The sequence below is a fragment of the Petaurus breviceps genome, unplaced genomic scaffold, assembly GCF_028583685.1.
Source record: "Petaurus breviceps papuanus isolate PSGF00001 unplaced genomic scaffold, PetGlider_PUasm1.0 91133, whole genome shotgun sequence".
NCBI lineage: Eukaryota > Metazoa > Chordata > Mammalia > Diprotodontia > Petauridae > Petaurus > Petaurus breviceps.
The window spans coordinates 34,531,679-34,550,184 of NW_027187419.1; the positions used below are offsets into that span (position 1 = coordinate 34,531,679).

General features: G+C 37.9%; 1 protein-coding gene across 1 annotated transcript; it reads left to right on the forward strand.

The window, feature by feature from the left end:
- Positions 1-652: 652 nt before the first annotated feature.
- Positions 653-2,116, forward strand: MFSD3 (major facilitator superfamily domain containing 3). The gene is given in 2 exon segments (XM_069079671.1): positions 653-1,321; positions 1,324-2,116. Coding segments are annotated over 2 exon segments (1,188 nt in total). The 5' UTR covers positions 653-798; the 3' UTR covers positions 1,989-2,116.
- The last annotated feature ends 16,390 nt before the right edge of the window (positions 2,117-18,506 follow it).

Below are 18,506 nucleotides of genomic sequence, written 5' to 3' on the forward strand. Positions count from 1 at the left end.
GATTTTCAGAAAAATAAAAGACTAGAAATATAATGTTCCATTTACTACGGAGGTACTTCTGGTGCAAGTGTTGAAAAATACTATCCCCTCTTTTCTCCCAATCATGTGGAAATGGAGATGTTGAAAGTTATGATCAGCTAGCACCTATTTCTTCCTTGGGTTTCTCCACCTTCCCTTGTGACTATTCCACCTCTTAGAAGATATGCTCTGCTATATATTGCCAGGATTCCTTTTCCTGCCCAAAGGATATCCTCTCTTTTGCTGGAACAGAATACATTTTCTGAGAAGTATGTGAGGATGGAAGGGGATACCAGGGGAGTAGTTCATATAGCCTATGTGACTGGGAAAAACAAAATTAAATAAAAAAAGTTTTCTTTCTGGCTATGAGTTAGGGATTACCTGTGAGAATTTGAGGAGAGGACAGCTAGAGAAGTAAACTTACTAATACTCTATCTTCTTCAAGAATAAATTAATTATTGTAAAGGAACAGTTTGAGGCAACCCTACGCAAAGGGTCACATCTTAGTACTCACCTTGTATTTATACTCTTTGGGGAAAACTTACTCTTACATCTCACTACTGTGCAAGTGATTCTTATAATTAGAGGAATGATGCCTGTTATGTTGTTTATTTGTGCTTTTAAATTGTTCAAGACTGACTCTATGGCCTTGGAAGACCGCGAAGGCTGAAAGTCTCATGGAGCTGGTTTTGACTCGAAGCTCCGTCTACGCCCTCCCCCCGGGTCTCCTCAGGGGAGATTCTGACCGTGACCGTGACCCCTGACCTGCGTTGACCTCCGATGGGCGGCAAGCTGGTGCTGCTGGGCGCGTTGTACCTGGTGCAAGGCCTGCCCCACAGGCTGCAGGCTGGGTTGCTGCCCCTGCTGCTCCGCTCGCACGGTCTCTCGCTGACCCACGTGGGGCTGTCCCGCGCCCTGAACGCACCCTGGCTACTTAAGGTGGCCTGGGCCCCGCTGGTGGACCGGCGCGGCTCCCCGCGGGTCTGGCTGGCCGTGAGCGCCGCCGCGCTGGGGCTGCTGTGCTCGCTTCTGGTGGCGCTGCCCCCCACTTCGGGGCCCGCGTCCTCGGTACTGCCCGCCGGGGCTGCGGTGCTGTTGCTGCTTCTGAACGCCGGGGCCGCGGTGCGGGACATGGTGCTGGACAGGCTGGCCGTGCGGCTGCTGGCAGCCTCGGAGCTGGGCCCGGGCAACACCGTGCAGGTGGTGGCCTACAAGCTGGGGGCCGCCCTGGCCGGCGGGGGGCTCCTGGCGGTTAGGGGGCCCCTCTTTCTCGGGCTGGCCGCTGCCCTAGCCTGGGGGGCCCCTGCCCTCAGCTCCCACCCCTGCATGCCCAGGATAGCCGCGGCCACCTCCGTGGGTTCCGAGCTCTCCTGGCTGTGCCAGGGACCCCGTGGACCGCCGGCTTTGTCCTTCTCTACAAGCTAGGTAAACAGGGTGCCATCAGCCAGTTCCCCCTCTTTCTGCTGGACCAGGGTGTATCAGCTGCAGAAGTAGGGCTGTGTAATGGGATGGTGGCAGTGAGCTTCTCCATTGCTGGTTTTTGCCTGGGTGGTATTCTTCTTGCCAGACACAGGCAGCCCCTGCCTCTCCTGAAGCCCCTTCTGCATCTGCGTATTGGAGCCCTGGCCTTCCAGATGGCTCTGCTCTCCTGCTTCCCTAGCTCCAGTCTGGGGGGCCTCTTAAAAGGGGCTGCCTTAGTGGGCCTTGACCCCCAGCACTTTCTGAGTGGAACTATGACCACCCTCACCTTTGCTCTTATAATGCACTGCAGCCAGCGAGCACATGGCTCCATCCAGTCCACTCACTACAGCTTTCTGGCCACCCTGGAGCTGCTGGGGAAGTTGCTGCTGACCACAGGGGCTGGAGCCTTGGCAGATGGGCTGGGCCTGGGGCTGTGCTTCACACTCTTCCTAGCCCTCTCCTTTGTGGCCCTGCTCTATCTGGACTTGGCTCCCAGTAACCTGGGTTGAACAAGGATATAGGAGATGAAGGGAACACTCCCTTATCCCTTGCTTCCCACACCCCAAACTTGGATTGGACCCTGGGACTTATTTGCAGTATCATTAAAAACACATCTGTGAGCTTAAAAAAAAAAAAATGTTCAAGACTCTGGATAAGGGATGACAGTGACTGACAGCCACAATACAGTCTTGCTTGAATTTTTTTTTTATGAATGCAAAACAAATTCCCTGCCCATACACAACATGATGCTCACAGCTGGATTTTAAAAGTTCCAACAGATTTGTTTTTGTTTTCTTTCAGAAGATTAATGGAAGGAGCACTGGGCTGAGAAACAAGTGACTTGGGTTTAAATCTGACTTCTGTTACTAAGGAGTTGGGTGAACTGGTACAAGCCAGCTGATGTTACAGAGGCCTAGATTACTTTACCCATGGAAACCTGGTGGGATTATATTAGGAAGAAATTTAGACCCTGAGAGATTGAGTCTTCCCTAAATTCTTGATCTTGGAAGATTTTTTAAGAAAATTTCTTTAAATATAGTTCATTTACTTCAAATATTGACCAATTATATTTTTAAAAATTTACATTCATCTTTAAAAATTTACAGTTTCAAATTCCCTCCTCCCATTCCACCACTCTGCAAACATTTGAGAAGGCACACAATATGATAGATTACACATGTAAAGTCATAAAAACATATATTTCCATATTAACTATGATAAAAGAAAACATACATATGTACAAACAAGAAAAAAAATTAAAAGTATACTTCAATCTGCACTGAGAATTCATCATTTCTCCTTTAAAGGTGAGTAGCATTTTTTATCATGCATCCCTTAGAATTGTCCTGGAAGATTTTCTTGATCAGATTATTAAATCTTTCACAATTGACCATCCTTTCAATATTGTGTTACTATTTACAATGTTCTGGTTCCAGTCACTCTCCTTTGCATCAGTTTATAAAGTCTTGCCAGGTTTTTCTGAAACCATCCTGCTAATCATCTGTTATAGCACAATAGTGTTACTTCATAATCGTATGTCACAACTTGTTTAGCTTGTCTGCAACTGATGGGACTCACCTTCATTTCAAATTCTTTGAAACTAAAAAAGAAAGCTGTATAAATATTTTTTATTCAAATAGGTCCTTTTGCATTATCTTTGATCTTTTTGGGGTAGAGACCTGGTAGTAATATTACTAGGTCACACAATTTGTATTGTTTTATAGCCATATGATGAAACAAGGATGTCCATTATCACCACTGTTATTCAATTTTATATTAGAAATGTTAGCTTTAGCAATAAGAGAAGAAAAAGAAATTAAAGGATTAGAATAGGCAATGAAGAAACAAAGCTATCATTCTTTGTAGATGATATGGTGGCATACTTAGAGAATCCTAGAGAATAAAGTAAAAAAACTACTTGAAATAATAAACAACTTAAGCAAAGTTGCAGGATACAAAATAAACTCACATAAATCATTGGCATTTCTATGTATTGTTGACAAAGCCCAACAGTCAGAGAAAGAAAGAGTAATCCCATTGTAAACTGATACCAGTGTACAATCCTAATTGTAGACAATATAAAATATTTGGGAATCTACCTGCCAAGACAAACCTAGGAACTATATGAACACAATAACAAAGCACTTTTCACACAAATAAAGTCAGATCTAAATAGCTGGAAAAATGTAAGTTGTTTGTGGGCAGGTGAAGTTAATATAATAAAAATGATAATTCTACCTAAATTAATTTACTTATTCAGTCTCACACCAATCAAATTGTCAAAAAAAATATTTTATAGAGCTAGAAGTGGGCCAGTTGCCTTGGGTGGAAGCCAGTGATCTGGGTTTCTCAAATATATGGGAAAATTCAGGAACTGGGTTGCTTTCAAAGACATAGTCAATTCTTCTTAGGGGTCTAGGCCCCATCACCCCATCACTGGGTCTCATGATCTCCCACTGGTTTACTAAGGTGGGGGCTTTATGCTGACTTGCTGGGACACCTCCCATCTTGCACTGTGCTCCCCTTCTAATTTAAATGAAACAGACTTGTCAATGCTACAAGATTCCCAGGCTAAAAGATTGGCTTCTCTCTGTCGTTCTCCTATCTCTACTTTTCCAGGATTTTTCCTAGGGCACTATTTTTTGGGCATTTTTTAAGAGGTTAACAAGGGAGACTGAGAGCATTTATTGCTTACTCTACCATCTTGGCTCTCAGAAATATGTCCTTTTCTGTTAATCTGAAAAATATACGTATTCACATGTGTATACATGTATGTCTGTATGTATATTTATATATGTATCTCTATATCTATCTATTCAACCATTTGACTTAGATTGTCTTTTTTACTGACTTATACTTGGGCAAAATAACTCCTAACAATTGCTTTAATTTCATCTTCATCTTGTAGTGCATTAAACCTCTTCATTTTTGATACTGGTTATTAGGTTTGCTTCTTTTATGTAAATCAGGTTAACCAATGGCTTATCTATTTTTTTTTCATAAACCATCTGCTAGTATTATTTGTTAGTTCAATGGTTTTCTTACTTTCAGTTTTATTTGTCTCTACTTTGATTTTCAGAATTTCTATTTCAGTGTTTAATTGCTGATTTTAATTGTAGATTTTTTTAAATTTTAGCTTAATTCATTGATTTTCTCTTTCTCTATTTTGCTGATGTTAATGTTTAGAAACATAAAAATTCCACTAAGTATTGCTTTGGTTGTATCCCATGAATTCTGGTGTTTTGTATCATTCTTGTCATTCTGTTTAATGAAAGTTTTTTTTTATTACTTTCATAATTTCACATTTCACTCACTCATTTTAAGGATTAGCTCATTTAGTTTTCAATTAATATTTATTCTATTACTCAAAGACCCTTTATTTAATGTAATTTTATTACAAAATAGACTGAAAAGGAGGCATTTAATATTCATGATTTCTATGTTTCTTTGTGAAATTTTTATGCTGTAATACATGGTCCCTTTTTTTTGAAATTTCCTTTTACAACTGAGGAAAAGATATACTTCTTTGTTTTCCAATACAATTTTCTCCAGAGTTCTATAACACCTAACTTTTCCAAGATTCTGTGCATCTCCTTAACTTCTTTCTTATTTATTTCATGGCTATATTTATCTTACTCTCAAGGGCAAAATGTTACTTAATCATTTAGGTTTACTATGTATTTCCTCCTATAATTCACCTAATTTTTTTCTTTAAAAAATTGGAGTAGCTAGATGGCTCAGCACATAGAGTATGGTGCCTGGAATCAGGAACACCTGGGTTCAAATCTGGTCTCACTACTTTTTTTTTTTTGCCTGGGGTGGGTCACTTAACCTCTATGTTCTGAGAAGGCCAATTGGTGGCTTAGCAGATAGAGTACTGGGGTTGGAGCCAGGAAGACTTGAGTTCAAATCTGGCCTCTGACCTTTACAGGTGAACAAGGCATTTAATCCCTGTTTGCTTTAATCCACTGAAGAGGGAAATGGCAAACCCCTCCAGTATCTTTGACAAGAAACCCCCAGGGGAATTATGGTCCATTAGGTCAAGAAGATTTAGACCTAAATAAACAACAAAATGACATTTGCTGCATAAAGTTTAGTACTAATACTTCTTCATTTTATATGGCACATTTTCACAAGAAATATTTTTTTTCCTAATTATCCTTTAACTAGGTTTAGTTTTGCTTTTTCTTTGTATGAGATCACAATTGCTTTTGACTGCCTTTTTTTTTAACTTCAGCAGAAGAATAATAGATTCTTCTCCAGTTCCTTATTTTGACTCTATGTATGTCTTTCTGTTTCAAGTTTGTTTCTTGAAACAACATATTGGTGGATTCTGGTTTCCAGTTGGTTCTGCCATTCATTTGCATTTTATGGGTGAGTACATAGTTATGGTTACTAAATATGCATTATTCTCCATTCTATTTTCTTCTGTTTATTCTTCTCTTTCCTTATTCTTTCCTTCCTTTAATGTCTGTTTTGATTCTGATCACCACTTTCTTTTATCTGCCCTCCCTTTAACAATCTCCTTTCATTTCCTACTTCCCTATTGGGTAAGATTTCTATTCCCAATTGAGTGTTGTGTTTTTTCTTCACATTGAACCGATTTAGATGAGAGTGGGGCTCATAATATACATATATACATATGTATATATACATACATATACATATATTCAACTACATGAAAAACAAATTCAATGTACTATTTTTTTTTTAATTTTGAGTTACACATTTGTTATACGAATGTAAATTTTTAAGATCTTCCCTTCCCCTAGGCTTAAGTGCACTTGGAGCCTGTGGTGGGAGACTTGTTTCTCTGGAGATACTTTGTGATTGGGCAGTGGGTCAAGAAGGTTTTTACATTCTCTGAGCCAGGAGAAGGCTATATAAGGCCTGATGTGAGGCTTTACTTTGGGGCTCACTTTGAGAAGTGTTGTGTGATTTGACCAGTTGAGACTCTGGGCAGCCATTGTTGAGAGCCCACCAGCTTTGACAACCCAGATGTTGATGCTTCCCTCTCTGGTAACTGTGATTAGGTATAGATATATGTAATGGTTGAACAGTTTGGGAGCCTGTCTCCTGAAATGTTCCTGTAACTTATGCTTGCAACCTCTGTATATTCTGAAGTTCGGGGTGCTGAACTTTTCCCCGTCAACTAGGTAAACAATATATGTTTGATTGATTAAAGTAAGGTTATTAATCCATTTTGAGTTGCTTTCCTTTAGAAAAGCAGATCTAAGATCCTGTGTTGGCAGCCATGCTGGGGATGCTGGAGTGCTTGCTGATACAATATTCTCTCCTTTGCCCTTGGGAATACTATATTACAAGTCAACTGATCCTTTCATATAGGAGTTACTAACTCTTGTATTACCCTGACTGTGGTGCCATAATATTTGAATTGTTTCTTTTTATTTTCCTGCAGTATTTTCTCCTTTATCTGGGAGGTCTGGGATTTGGTTACAATGTTACTGGGAGTATTCATTTTTGGTTCTCCCTCAGGAAGAGATTCGTGGATTCTTTCTGTTTCTATTATGCCCTCTGGTTGTAGACTATCAGGGCAGTTTTCACTGATAATTTCTTGAAAGATGAAGTCTCGTCTCTTTTTTGGATAATGACTTTCAGGTAATTCATTAATTCTTAAATTATTCTCTTGGATCCATTTTCCAGGTCATATTTTTCCAATGAGTTATTTTACATTTTCTTACATATTTTTCATTCTTTTTGTTTGATTGTTTTAGATGTATTATAAAGTCATTAGATTCCACTTGACCAATTCTAATTTTTAAGGAATTATTTTCTTCAGTGAATTTTTGTACCTCCTTTTCCATTTGGCCAATTCTACTTTTTAAAGACTTTTTTTTCAGTGAATTTTTGTATCTCTTTTACCATTTAACCAGTTCTGCTTTTTAAGATGTTTTTCTCTCTTCATTGGATTTTTGTGCCACTTTAACCATTTAGCCTATTATGTTTCTGTTTATATTTTTATGGTGTTATTTGATTCAGTATCTTTTGTGCCTCCTTTATTGAGCTGTTGACTCTTTTTTCATTATTTTCTTGCATCACTCTCATTTTTATTTCCCTTTTTTCCTCTACCTCTCTTACCTGATTTTTAAAATCCTTTTTGAGCTATTCCATGGCCTGAAACCAATCCTATTTATCCTTAAGACTCTGGATGCAGGAATTTTGAATTTGTTGTCTTCTTCTGAGTGTGTATTTTGATCTTCCTTGTCACCATAGTAGCTTTCTATGGTCAAATTTTTTCCGCTGTTGTTTGCTCATATTTCAGTATATATATATATATATATATGATTTGTGTGTGTGTGTACACACACACACACACACACACACACATACACTTTTCACTCTATGCTAAAATGGAGCTCTGTTTCCCAAGTGAATGGGACACTTTCCCAAGCTTTAGATATTTTTGTGCGTCTGCTTTCAGAAGTAATTCTGGGAACCTGTAACTTTCAGGATCTTCCAAGATGGTATGATCTAAGGAGAGATGTGTTTACTATTCTCCTGTACTGTGCACTGATTTGTGAATGACCACAAAAAATCTTTTCAACCCTGTAACTGTGAACATGGCCCCTGCTCCTCTGTGACCCCAAGCTCTTCTGTGATACCATTCCTCCTAGCACTCAGAGTAAGACCCACATCTGCAATCCAGATCCAAGTACAAGCAATGCAATGGAGTTCTGTCCTTAGTGCCAGCAAAGAGACCTCTGCAGTCTCCTTCTGACTTGTCTGATCCCCTATTATCTGTAGGTGGAGAGGTCTGGCAACAATTACTGCTAGCATTGATTTAATTGCCCTGAAATTGCTCTGGGTTTGCTGACACCTGGTCTGCACTGGAACGGTGTGATGGCAAGCAAAGAAGTAGTTAGCTCCTTGTTTCAGCCATTTAGTTATTTAGCTCCTTGTTTCAGTTAAAATTTCCTTTGAGCCTTGCTCTTGATTATATCAAGTCTTTGTTAAGGAACAAAACTTGTGAACTCCACAGTGGGAGAAACTTTCTGATGCAACAGGAAGGGACAGAACAGGGAGGAGCTAATGACCACATATAAGGAGAAGTCCAAGCTGGGAACGGGCAGAATTGAGAAGGGGAACTTTGTGGTGGCCAGGAATTCTGTTTGTCTATTCTGTTTCTGTTTATTTTTGTTTGTGATACTTTTTACAGAAGCCCTGTGACCTTACTGGAAGCCGTGAAAGAGGATTTTCTTGTTTTTTGTTTTTTTTTACAGAAGTCCTGAAGGATAGTTTTGGAGGTCTTGGAACTATACTGATGATTTGTGTGGAGTTCTCAGACCTTGTATATGGGTCTGTGTTGAATTCACAGGCAGATAGTGAATTGATGATAGTGCTGGCAATGTGTATGAATGTTGATTTGTCTCTGTTAAGCTTTGTCTTCCCAGAAACAGAAACTGTGAAGGACTTGAGGTGGATTGTACACTATGAGCTTAAATATGGAATGAGAACTGGATGAGGAACTGGACAAGGAGCTAGACAAGGAGCTGAGAGCTGCGTACCTTTAAATCCAGGTGACAGTTGTGTAGATTCAGGCAGGAGATGGGACCATGGAGGAGGAACCATGGAATCTGAGAGCCAGCCTCTAGTTACGATGAAAAGACCTCTCCTTGGGTACTTAATGCTGAGTGAGATGATCATGATTTACCATGGCCTAAGGGGCAGGAGAACTATGTACTCTGTACCTTATACCTCTTATGGATGATTGAATTAAGAATGTTGGAAACTAATCTCCAATTAAGAAGAAAGAAGACTTTCTGACTGAGAGATTGACCATGTGACCTAAGGGTAGAGAACTTTGACCTTTGTATTTTGTGTCTCTTAAGGAGGCTTGCTCCTTAAGGATGATTGAGTTAAGGACATACTGAATGGTATCTTTTGTTTAAAACTATGTGGACACTTTGGTGATAAGTTGTTATGTTATAACATTGTGAATGCTGTACTTTGGTTTCTGTGAATGTTTTGCTTTAGTTTACTGCTGAAGAAATAGACAGTTCATTATACTATTTGATCAGAACCTTAAAGCTATTTACAGTAGCAGTCTTCTGGAAAGCTGCTTGTGTGTGGCTTTACACATGGCCTGTGCTGAATTGTGCTCCTCTCTCATCCTGGTACAACAGACTTTCCTGACAACTTTCTAGATTGTATTGGGCTGGAATTTTTTTCTTTCTCTTTTTGTGAGTTCTGCCACACTAGAGTTTGTTTAGAATCATTATTTAAAGGTATTGGAAGGAGTTTGGGGTATAGCTCAGGAGAGTCCCTGCTTTTACTCAGCTATCTTGGCTCTGCCTTTGGTTCTGTTATTTTCATTTTGCATCAATTTATGTATGTCTCTCTAGTTTTTTGGAAAGCATTCTCATCATTTCTTATAGCACAATAATATTCCATCACAATCATCTACTACAACTTTTTTAACCATTCCTCAATTGAGAGGCATCCCTTCAATTTGCAATTCTTCACCAACACTAAAAGAGCTGATATAGATATATTTTATATATAGGTTCTTTTCCTTTTTGTTTTTATCTTTTTGTAAGATAGACCCAATAGTGTTATTACTGGCTGAAAGGGTATGCATAGTTTGTTTGTTTTGAAAGGGGAGGTCAGGGCAGTTGGGATTAAGTGACTTGCCCAAGGTCACATGGCTAATAAGTGTTAAGTGGCTGAGGCTGGATTTGAACTCAGGTCCCCCTGACTCCAGGGCTGGTGCCCTATTCACTATGCCACCTAGGTGCCCCAGTATGCATACTTTTTTAGGCTTTTGGGCATAGTTCTGGATTGCTCACCAGAATGGTTGAATCAGTTCACTCCTACACAAAAAGGGAATTGTTCTCTCAATTTTGTCACACCCCATCCAACATTTGTCATTTTCTTTTTCTGACATGTTAGCCAATCTGATAGCTGTGGGGTGGTAGTTCAGGATTGTTTTAATTTGCATTTTCCTAATCAATAGCAATTTGGGACCTTTTTCATGACTATAATTTTTATTTCTTTGTCTAAAATCTGACTGTTCATATATTTTGATTATCAGTTGGGGAATTGGAAATTTCTCTCTTTCGTTAACTATCCATTTTTATTCTTGGAGTACAATACTCAGTTTTTCCAGTAGATTATTCTCAGTTGTAATCCTAGCTCCTTTGCCTTCTGGAATATCATATTCTAAGTCCTTTTTATTTTTTTCTTCAAGGAATTCTTTTTGGGCTTGTGTCAATTCACATTTTTTTCCATTTTTAAGCAATGCTTGTAGATGTTTTAACAATATTGTCTTCTGAGTTTGTTTCTTGATATTTTCTGTCACCAGAGCCCCTTTTAATGATGAGGTTCTTTATTTGGCCTCTATTTCTGACATGTTGGGTAGGAGAGATGGGTATTGTAGCTTCAGGTTTCTTCATAATGCTTGTTTCAGAGTTAATTCTGGCATTTTCAAACTTTTAGTGCTTCTTTTAGTGATCTGGGCAGAGGTGTGATCACTGATTTCCTATTATGCACTTTGATCCTTATCCAGAAAGGGCCCCTGATCCCTTGAGATTGCAATGTATATTACTCCTCAGGGCCCTTGATCCCTTATGACTGAAAATGATAATGACCCTTAGGACTCCTGTTCCCTTTTGACCAAAAGTACATCTCTCCACCCTTGAGCTATGACTTAGAAGTGAATACAAGCAATAAAGTTGCCAAATAGTATCTAATGCTGTGTCTAATGTTAGAACAGAGCTCATCCATAATCTCTTTCTGATCAGGTGTCAGGTCCTCTTACCATTTCTGACTTGAGAAACTTCCCGCTTCTTCTGCCACCACCTCCTAATCCAATGAATGGGTGTGCATTCATGTGGGCTTCAGGTAAGCCTCTACCCTTCAGTCATATATCTCTCTTTCTAATCACCTTAGTTGTCTTGGGCTGGAAGAATGTCTCATTCTGACTTTTTGTTGGTTTTGTTGCTTTAGAATTCAATTTGAAGCATCATTTTGAAGTTGGTTGACTGAGTGCTTCCACTACTTGTCCATTTTTGTCCTGACCCCTTCTTAGAGGATTTCAAAGTTACCTTCCAGCTCTAAAATTCTATATTCCATGATCTTTTCTTTGGAAGGGCAATGGCCAAAAGTAAAATTGAGATGGTAAAGTTAAAAGTCACAACTGCCAAAGCTCACCTTAAAACACTTCTGCAACAACCATAGAAATTGTGCCACACTGAATACTGAGTTGGAAAGTCATATTGAATCACTTTTCTAGCCTAAGGTAACTTAGAAAGTTAGAAAGAGAATTCTATGGCCATTAAGGTGGGGGCTGTCCAAGATCTTGTTACAACCAAGTGGTTTCTAGTGGTGAAATCAGTCACAAGGAGCAGGTTTGACCCCAGAGAGGTAAGAAGGTTGAAAACATTGTTAGCAAGAGATCACAAGGGGACCCTGTACTAGCACTGAGTGCAGAATTGGGTGCAATTTGGCAGCTCTTACTGTGTTGAACAAGGCAAAATGACACAGCATTCAAATTCTTGAAGGAGAAGTTAAATGACTTATAGGAGGCAATAGATAGTAAAACTCTACCAGTAATACAAAAAAAAATGTTTATTGTTGTTCAATCATCCCTGACTCTTCATGATCCCATTTGGGTTTTGTTGACAAAGATATTGAAATTGTTTGCTATTTCATTTTCCAGCTTATTTTACAAATTAAAAAAAACAACTGAGGAAAACAGTGTTAAATGACTTCCCCAGGTATTAAGTATTTGAGGCCAGATTTGAACTCAGGGAGATGTCTTTTTGACTATAGGCCTGGCACTCTATTCACTGAACTACATAACTGAACTGAAAAAATAAAATAAAAAGTGTTTATAGTAGTATAAAAACAAAGAAGTTAAGGGTATAAATAAATTTTTAGAACTTAAATACTATAGAATTTTGCCCAATGTTGAGAGGAAACAGAAAAGAAATATAATCATTTTTCACCAAGAGCCAGATCTCTAAATGCATATATCAATAAAATAGAGAAAGGCAGATGGATGAATTGGGCATACAATTAAAAAAAAAGTAAGAACACTGAACTAATGAAAGTAGGACCTAATTTTGTGGGCAAAAAACAAAAACCTAAATAAAATATTGCTTAATTTGATCTAAAGAAAGAATAAACCCAATTACCAGTATCAAAAATGAAAGGGTGAATATGCCACAAATGAATATGAAATTAAAATAAATTTTAGGAGGTATTTTGACCAATTACATGCTAATGAACCTGGTGATTTAATTGAAACAGATGAATGATTTACATAAATATAAATTGCCTAGAGTAACAGAAGAAATAGCTACTTATATAGATCTCTTTTAGAAAAAGAAATTGAGAAGTTCACAAATGAGCTCCCTCAGAAAAATCCTCAGGAACAGTTGGATTTACCAATGAATGATATCCAACTTTTGAAGAACAATTAATTTCAACACTATGTCAACTATATAAATAAATGCAGAGTTTCTTAAAAAGATGAATAGTATCTCTCTAAAAGCAATAGCAAACATTATCTTTAATGGGGATAAACTAGAAGCCTTCCTAATAAGATCAGGAAAGAGACAAGGATGTCCATTATCAACAGTATTATTTAATATTAAACTAGAAATGTTTGTTATAGAAATAAGACAAGAATAACAAATGGAAGAAATAAGAATAGACAACCAGACAGAAAACTATTACTCTTTGCAGACAATGTGCTAGTATATTTAGAGAACCCTAGGGAATCAACTAAAAATTAACTGAAATGATTAACAACTTTGGCAAAGTTACAGGATATATAAATATAGAAATAAACTAATAAGTCATTGTAATTTTCTCATGTTACCAGGAAAACAAAACAGGAAGATATATAAACAACACTTTTTACACAAATAAAAATGAATTTAAACAACTGGAGAAATTTTCATTGTTTGTAGATAGATCCAGTCAGTATAATAAAATAAAAATGACAATTCTACCTAAGATATTTTACTTATTCAATATCATAACGACTAAATTAGCAAAGACTTCTAAAAGTAGAGGTAGAGAAAATAATGACAATATTCATCTGAAAGAATATTAATCTACTCTCTGGAAGCAGAGTTTTACTGTGGCAAAAAGCTTAAAAGTCAAGTAATTGAGAGGCAACATGAGAAAGCAAATGAAAACAAAGCAAGCACAGCAATCTGTCTTTAAATTTCTATTTTGGGAACAAAAAGGATAAAAGCATGGAACAGGAGGAAGGCAATGAAGTCAGAACTCCTGTACCAAAAGCTTCCAAGAAAAATATGAACTGTTCACAGGTCATAGAGGACCTTAAGAAGGATTTTGAAAAGCAAATAATAAATGTGGAGGAAAAATTGGGAAGAGAAATGAGAATGATGCAAGAAAATCATGAAAATGACTGAAGATAATAACACCTTAAAAATAGAATAACTCAAATGGCAAAAGAGACTCAAAAAAGCAAATTAGGAGAAGGATGTCTTAAAGAATCAAATTTGACAGATGGAAAAAGAATCTCAAAAGCTCCCTTAAGAGAATCATTCCTTCAGAATTAGACTGGAGCAAAGGGAAGCTAGTGACTTTATGAGAAATCAAGATACTATTAAACAGATCCAAACAAATGAAAAAAAGAGAAGGCAATGTGAAATATATCACTAAAAAAAAAAACACTGACCTGGAAAACAAATCCAGGAGAGACAAACTAAAAATTACAGGACTACATGGAAGCCATGATCCAAAAAAGAACCTAGAAATCATCCTTCAAGAAATTCTCAAGGAAAATTTCCCTGATGTCTTAGAACCAGAGAGCAAAATAGAAGCTGAAACAATACAGAGATCACCACTTGAAAAAGATCCCAAAAAGAAAACTCCTAGGAATATTATAGCCAGGTACTAGAGTTCCAAGATCATGGAGAAAATATTACAAATAGCCAAGAAGAAATAATTTGAATATTGTGGAAACACAATCAGGATAACACAGGATCTGGGAGCTTTTACGTTGAGGGATCAAAGGGCTTGGAATATGATACTCTGGACGTCAAAAGAACTAGGATTAAAACCAAGAGTCACCTACCCAGCAAAACTGCGGATTATGTTTCAGGGGAAAATATGGTCATTCAATGAAGTAGAGGACTTTCAATCATTATTAATGAAAAAACCAGAGTTGAATAGAAAATTTGACATTCAGATACAAGAAGCAAGAGAAGCATGAGAAGGTAAACAGGGAAAAGAAAGGATAAAGAACTCATCAAAGTGAAACTATTTATGTCCCTATGCGGAAAAATGATAATTAATTTATGAAACTTTTCTCAGTATGAGGATAGTTGAAGGTAATATAAATGTTTGTGTGTATGTGTGTGTGTGTGTGTGTGTATATATGTTTTTATAGGAGGGTATATGGGCATATGAATACATATGTGAGTGTGTGTATATATGTGTACAGATATACATAGGCAGAGGGAACAGGACCAACTGAATAGGAAGGGATGATAATTAAAAGTTGAAATTGAGAGGTGAGAGGGGAACATAATGAGAGGAGATGGGGAGAGACAGAATGGGGGTAAATTATCTCATATAGAGGAGGTAAGGGAAAACTGTTACAATGATGGGGAAGACCAGGAAGGCCAAAGGGAATGGGTCAACCTTACTCTCATTGAATTTTGCTTAGAGAGGGAATATGAGAGGGAATGACATACACACTCTATTGGGTATCTCACCCTATAGAAGAGTAGGGGGGAAGTGGATGAGAAGGAGGATGATGGAGTGGAGGGCAGATCAGGGGTTAGGAAAGTTAGAAGCCTATACTGTTGAAAAGGGACAGGGTCAAAGTAGAGAATAGAACAAATGGGGATCAGGATTGGATGGAGGGAAATATAGTCAGTCTTTCACAATATATCCACTATGGAAATTTTTTGCATAGCTACATGTGTACAAACTATATTGAATTGCTTATCTTCCCAGTAAGGGTGTGACAAGGGAGGAAGGAAAGAATCTGGAATTCAAAGTTTTAAAATCAAATGTTCTATCTCTAATAATAATATTAATAATAATAAATAATTTCCTTTTTTAACATGCAACTGGAAAATAATATATACAGGCACCTGGGTATAGAGATCCATCTTGACCTACTGGAAAGTTGGAGGGGGAAAAGGGGAGCATATAGGAGATAGTAGACTGGGGGAGGGGGCATACAGAAGGATCACTGTTTTGGGGTGCTGAGTAGGGGAAAGATGGGGAAAATATATGTAACTCAAAATCTTGTGAAAATGGAGAGAACCAACAAAATGATACAGAGAATCTAACATCCCACTGAGGATAGCCTGGCAGGCTGGCAGGAATCTACTAGATCTGGGCTCTAGGAGCCCACCCAAGTTCAGCCCAGGCCAGAAGTTTTAGCCTCAGGGCGGCCTGAACCAGGCACTGACTGGAGGGACTTCAGATCACCAGCAGATGTGGCGATTTCCAGAATTTTTAACACATAAATGCTAAGGACAAAGTGAGAGGTCAGTGCAGTGTGGAATTTGGGACCCAATAGTTGGGAGTGTGGTTGGCATTTGCCCCCAGGGCAAGAAGGTCTGTGCAGCCATGTGGCAGCTTCAGCTCCATATAATTGATATTATTTTACATGTAACTGGGAAATAAGATATACAGGCCCTGGGGCATACAGATCCACTGTACCCTACTGGAAAGTTGGAGGGGGTATGGGAGAAGATATGGGAAAGAGCAGATTGGAAGAGGTGATATCCAGTGGGATCACTATTTTGGGGTGGTGGGTAGGGGAAAAATGGGGAGAAAATTTGTAACTCAAAATTTTGCAGAAATGACTAATGTAAACTAAAAGTTAATGAAGTATTTGATTTAAAAAAATAGAGAAGTGAGGTGATATTCCAGATGCAAAATGTTGCAAGTGTTTTCAAATGAGGTCACCAAATTTAGTTTTACTGAATTGTTTTATTTGTTACAAGACACTTCTCAGAAAGTAGGGATAAAAAAATCTGTAAATGTAATTAAAAATTAAGCACACCAACAAAACCTGAAAAAAACTTGTGATAATGAGTCATGTAAACTAAAAATAAACATAAAATTTAAATTTAAAAATGTATTCATTTCTAGTGAGTGTTGTATTTTGGCAAAAAACTGTACTGCACACTAATACCATTATTGTAAAGATGATAAACAGTTAAAGACTTAGTTATGCTGCTGTAATGGTAATGAGAATTTGGAGGTCTTCCCTGCCCCTTGTATGTGCAATTAAACAGTTACTTAGCACTTAGTTCCAAGTTCATAATTGTGCTAAGTATTAAGACCCAGAACTTGTGAACCCCACAGTAGGATGTACTTGGTGATGTAAGAGGAAGGGGTGGGACATGGAAGATCTAATGCTATATACAAGGAGAAGACCAAGCTAGAGAGCCAGAACTTCTGGGAGCTTGCTTCTGGAGGCTTGGCTGCTACTGCTGGAGAGAGAGAAAAAAAAAAACTTAGAACTCAACAGAGAACTACAAAGAAGTGAGAAATGGGAAGAGAGGAGAATTGGGAGGAGGTATGGCTATGGTGACAGAACTTTGTCTGTTTTGATGTTACTTTGTCAGATTCATCTGCCAATGGAGGACAGTGCTGTTATTACAGAAGCCCTGGGACCTTGCTGCTTGTTCAGAAGCCCTGAAAGAGGGTTTTCTTGTTCTATGTTTACAAAAATCCTCAAAGAGAGCCTTGCTATTGATTTCAGAGGTACTGGGACCATACTGATGATTTGTGTTGATTCCTCAGACCTTGTTGTTGGGTCCACATTGATCTCTCAGGCAGAAAGTGAATTGATGAGGGTGCTGGCAATGTGCACAGAGGTTATTGTGGCTTTGTTAAGTTTTGTCTCCCCAGGAACAGAAACTATGAAGGATTTGAGGTGGACTAGACACTGTGAGCTTCAATATGGAACAGGAACTGGACAAAGAGCTGAACAACAAGGAGCTATCAGGAGCTGGGACCATGGAAGGGAACCATGGATGTGGAGAACCAGCCTGGAGTCAAGATGAAAAGACTTCTCCTTGGGTATTTAATGCAAACTGAGAAGAACATGATTTACTAGGAGTTTACTAAAGGATATTTACATTTAGATGATTTAGTTAAGAACTTACTAACTAAGGATGGTTGGAAACTAATCTCCAATTAAGAAGAAAGAAGACTTTTTGATTGAAGAGATTAAGACTGGGGTAGAAAACTTTCAATGCTGTACTTTGTGTTAATTAAGGTGGCTTGCCTCCTTAAAAATGATTGAATTACTAAATGAATCTACTTTGTTTAAAACTATGTGGCCACTTTAGTAATAAGTTTTTAAGCCATAATATCTTAAATGCTGTATTTTAATTTCTGTGAATGTTGTGCCTTAATTTGTTACTAAATAGAGAGTTCACTGTACTGTGTAATAAGAACATATAAAGCTGTTCACAGTAGCAGTCCTCTGGAAAGCTGTTCAGCCTTGGCTTTACAGTTGCTTGATGCCACAGTGCAGAATATTTTTTAAGGACTCAGGATGGAAAATGCTATCCATCTCCACAGAGAGAACTGAAGAACTTGGGAGTGCAAATTAATATACACACATTTATTCTTTCATTTTTTGGCAACATGTCCAATAAAATAATATGTCTTGAATTATTTTACATGTATAATACATATTTCTTGCCTTAATGCATGGGGGAAAGGCTGAAAGGAGGTAAAAAAAACTCAGAATTCAATTATTTTTAAAAGGAAAATAAATAATAATTTAAAAAAGATATTGAACAAGCCATAAATGAGCTCCCTAAGAGGAAAAAACAAAACAAAAAATTAGGACTAAATGTATTTACAAGCTAATTTTTCCATACATTTAAAGAATAATTAATTCCAATGCTATACAAATGGAAAAAAAATAAATTATAATTCCTTAGCAGATGTAAATAGGATTTTTCTGCCTAAAGTAGTGTAGCAGCAAGCACCCCAGTATCCCCAGGGTGCCTGCTCACACAGGTTCTTGGATCTGCTTTGTTAAA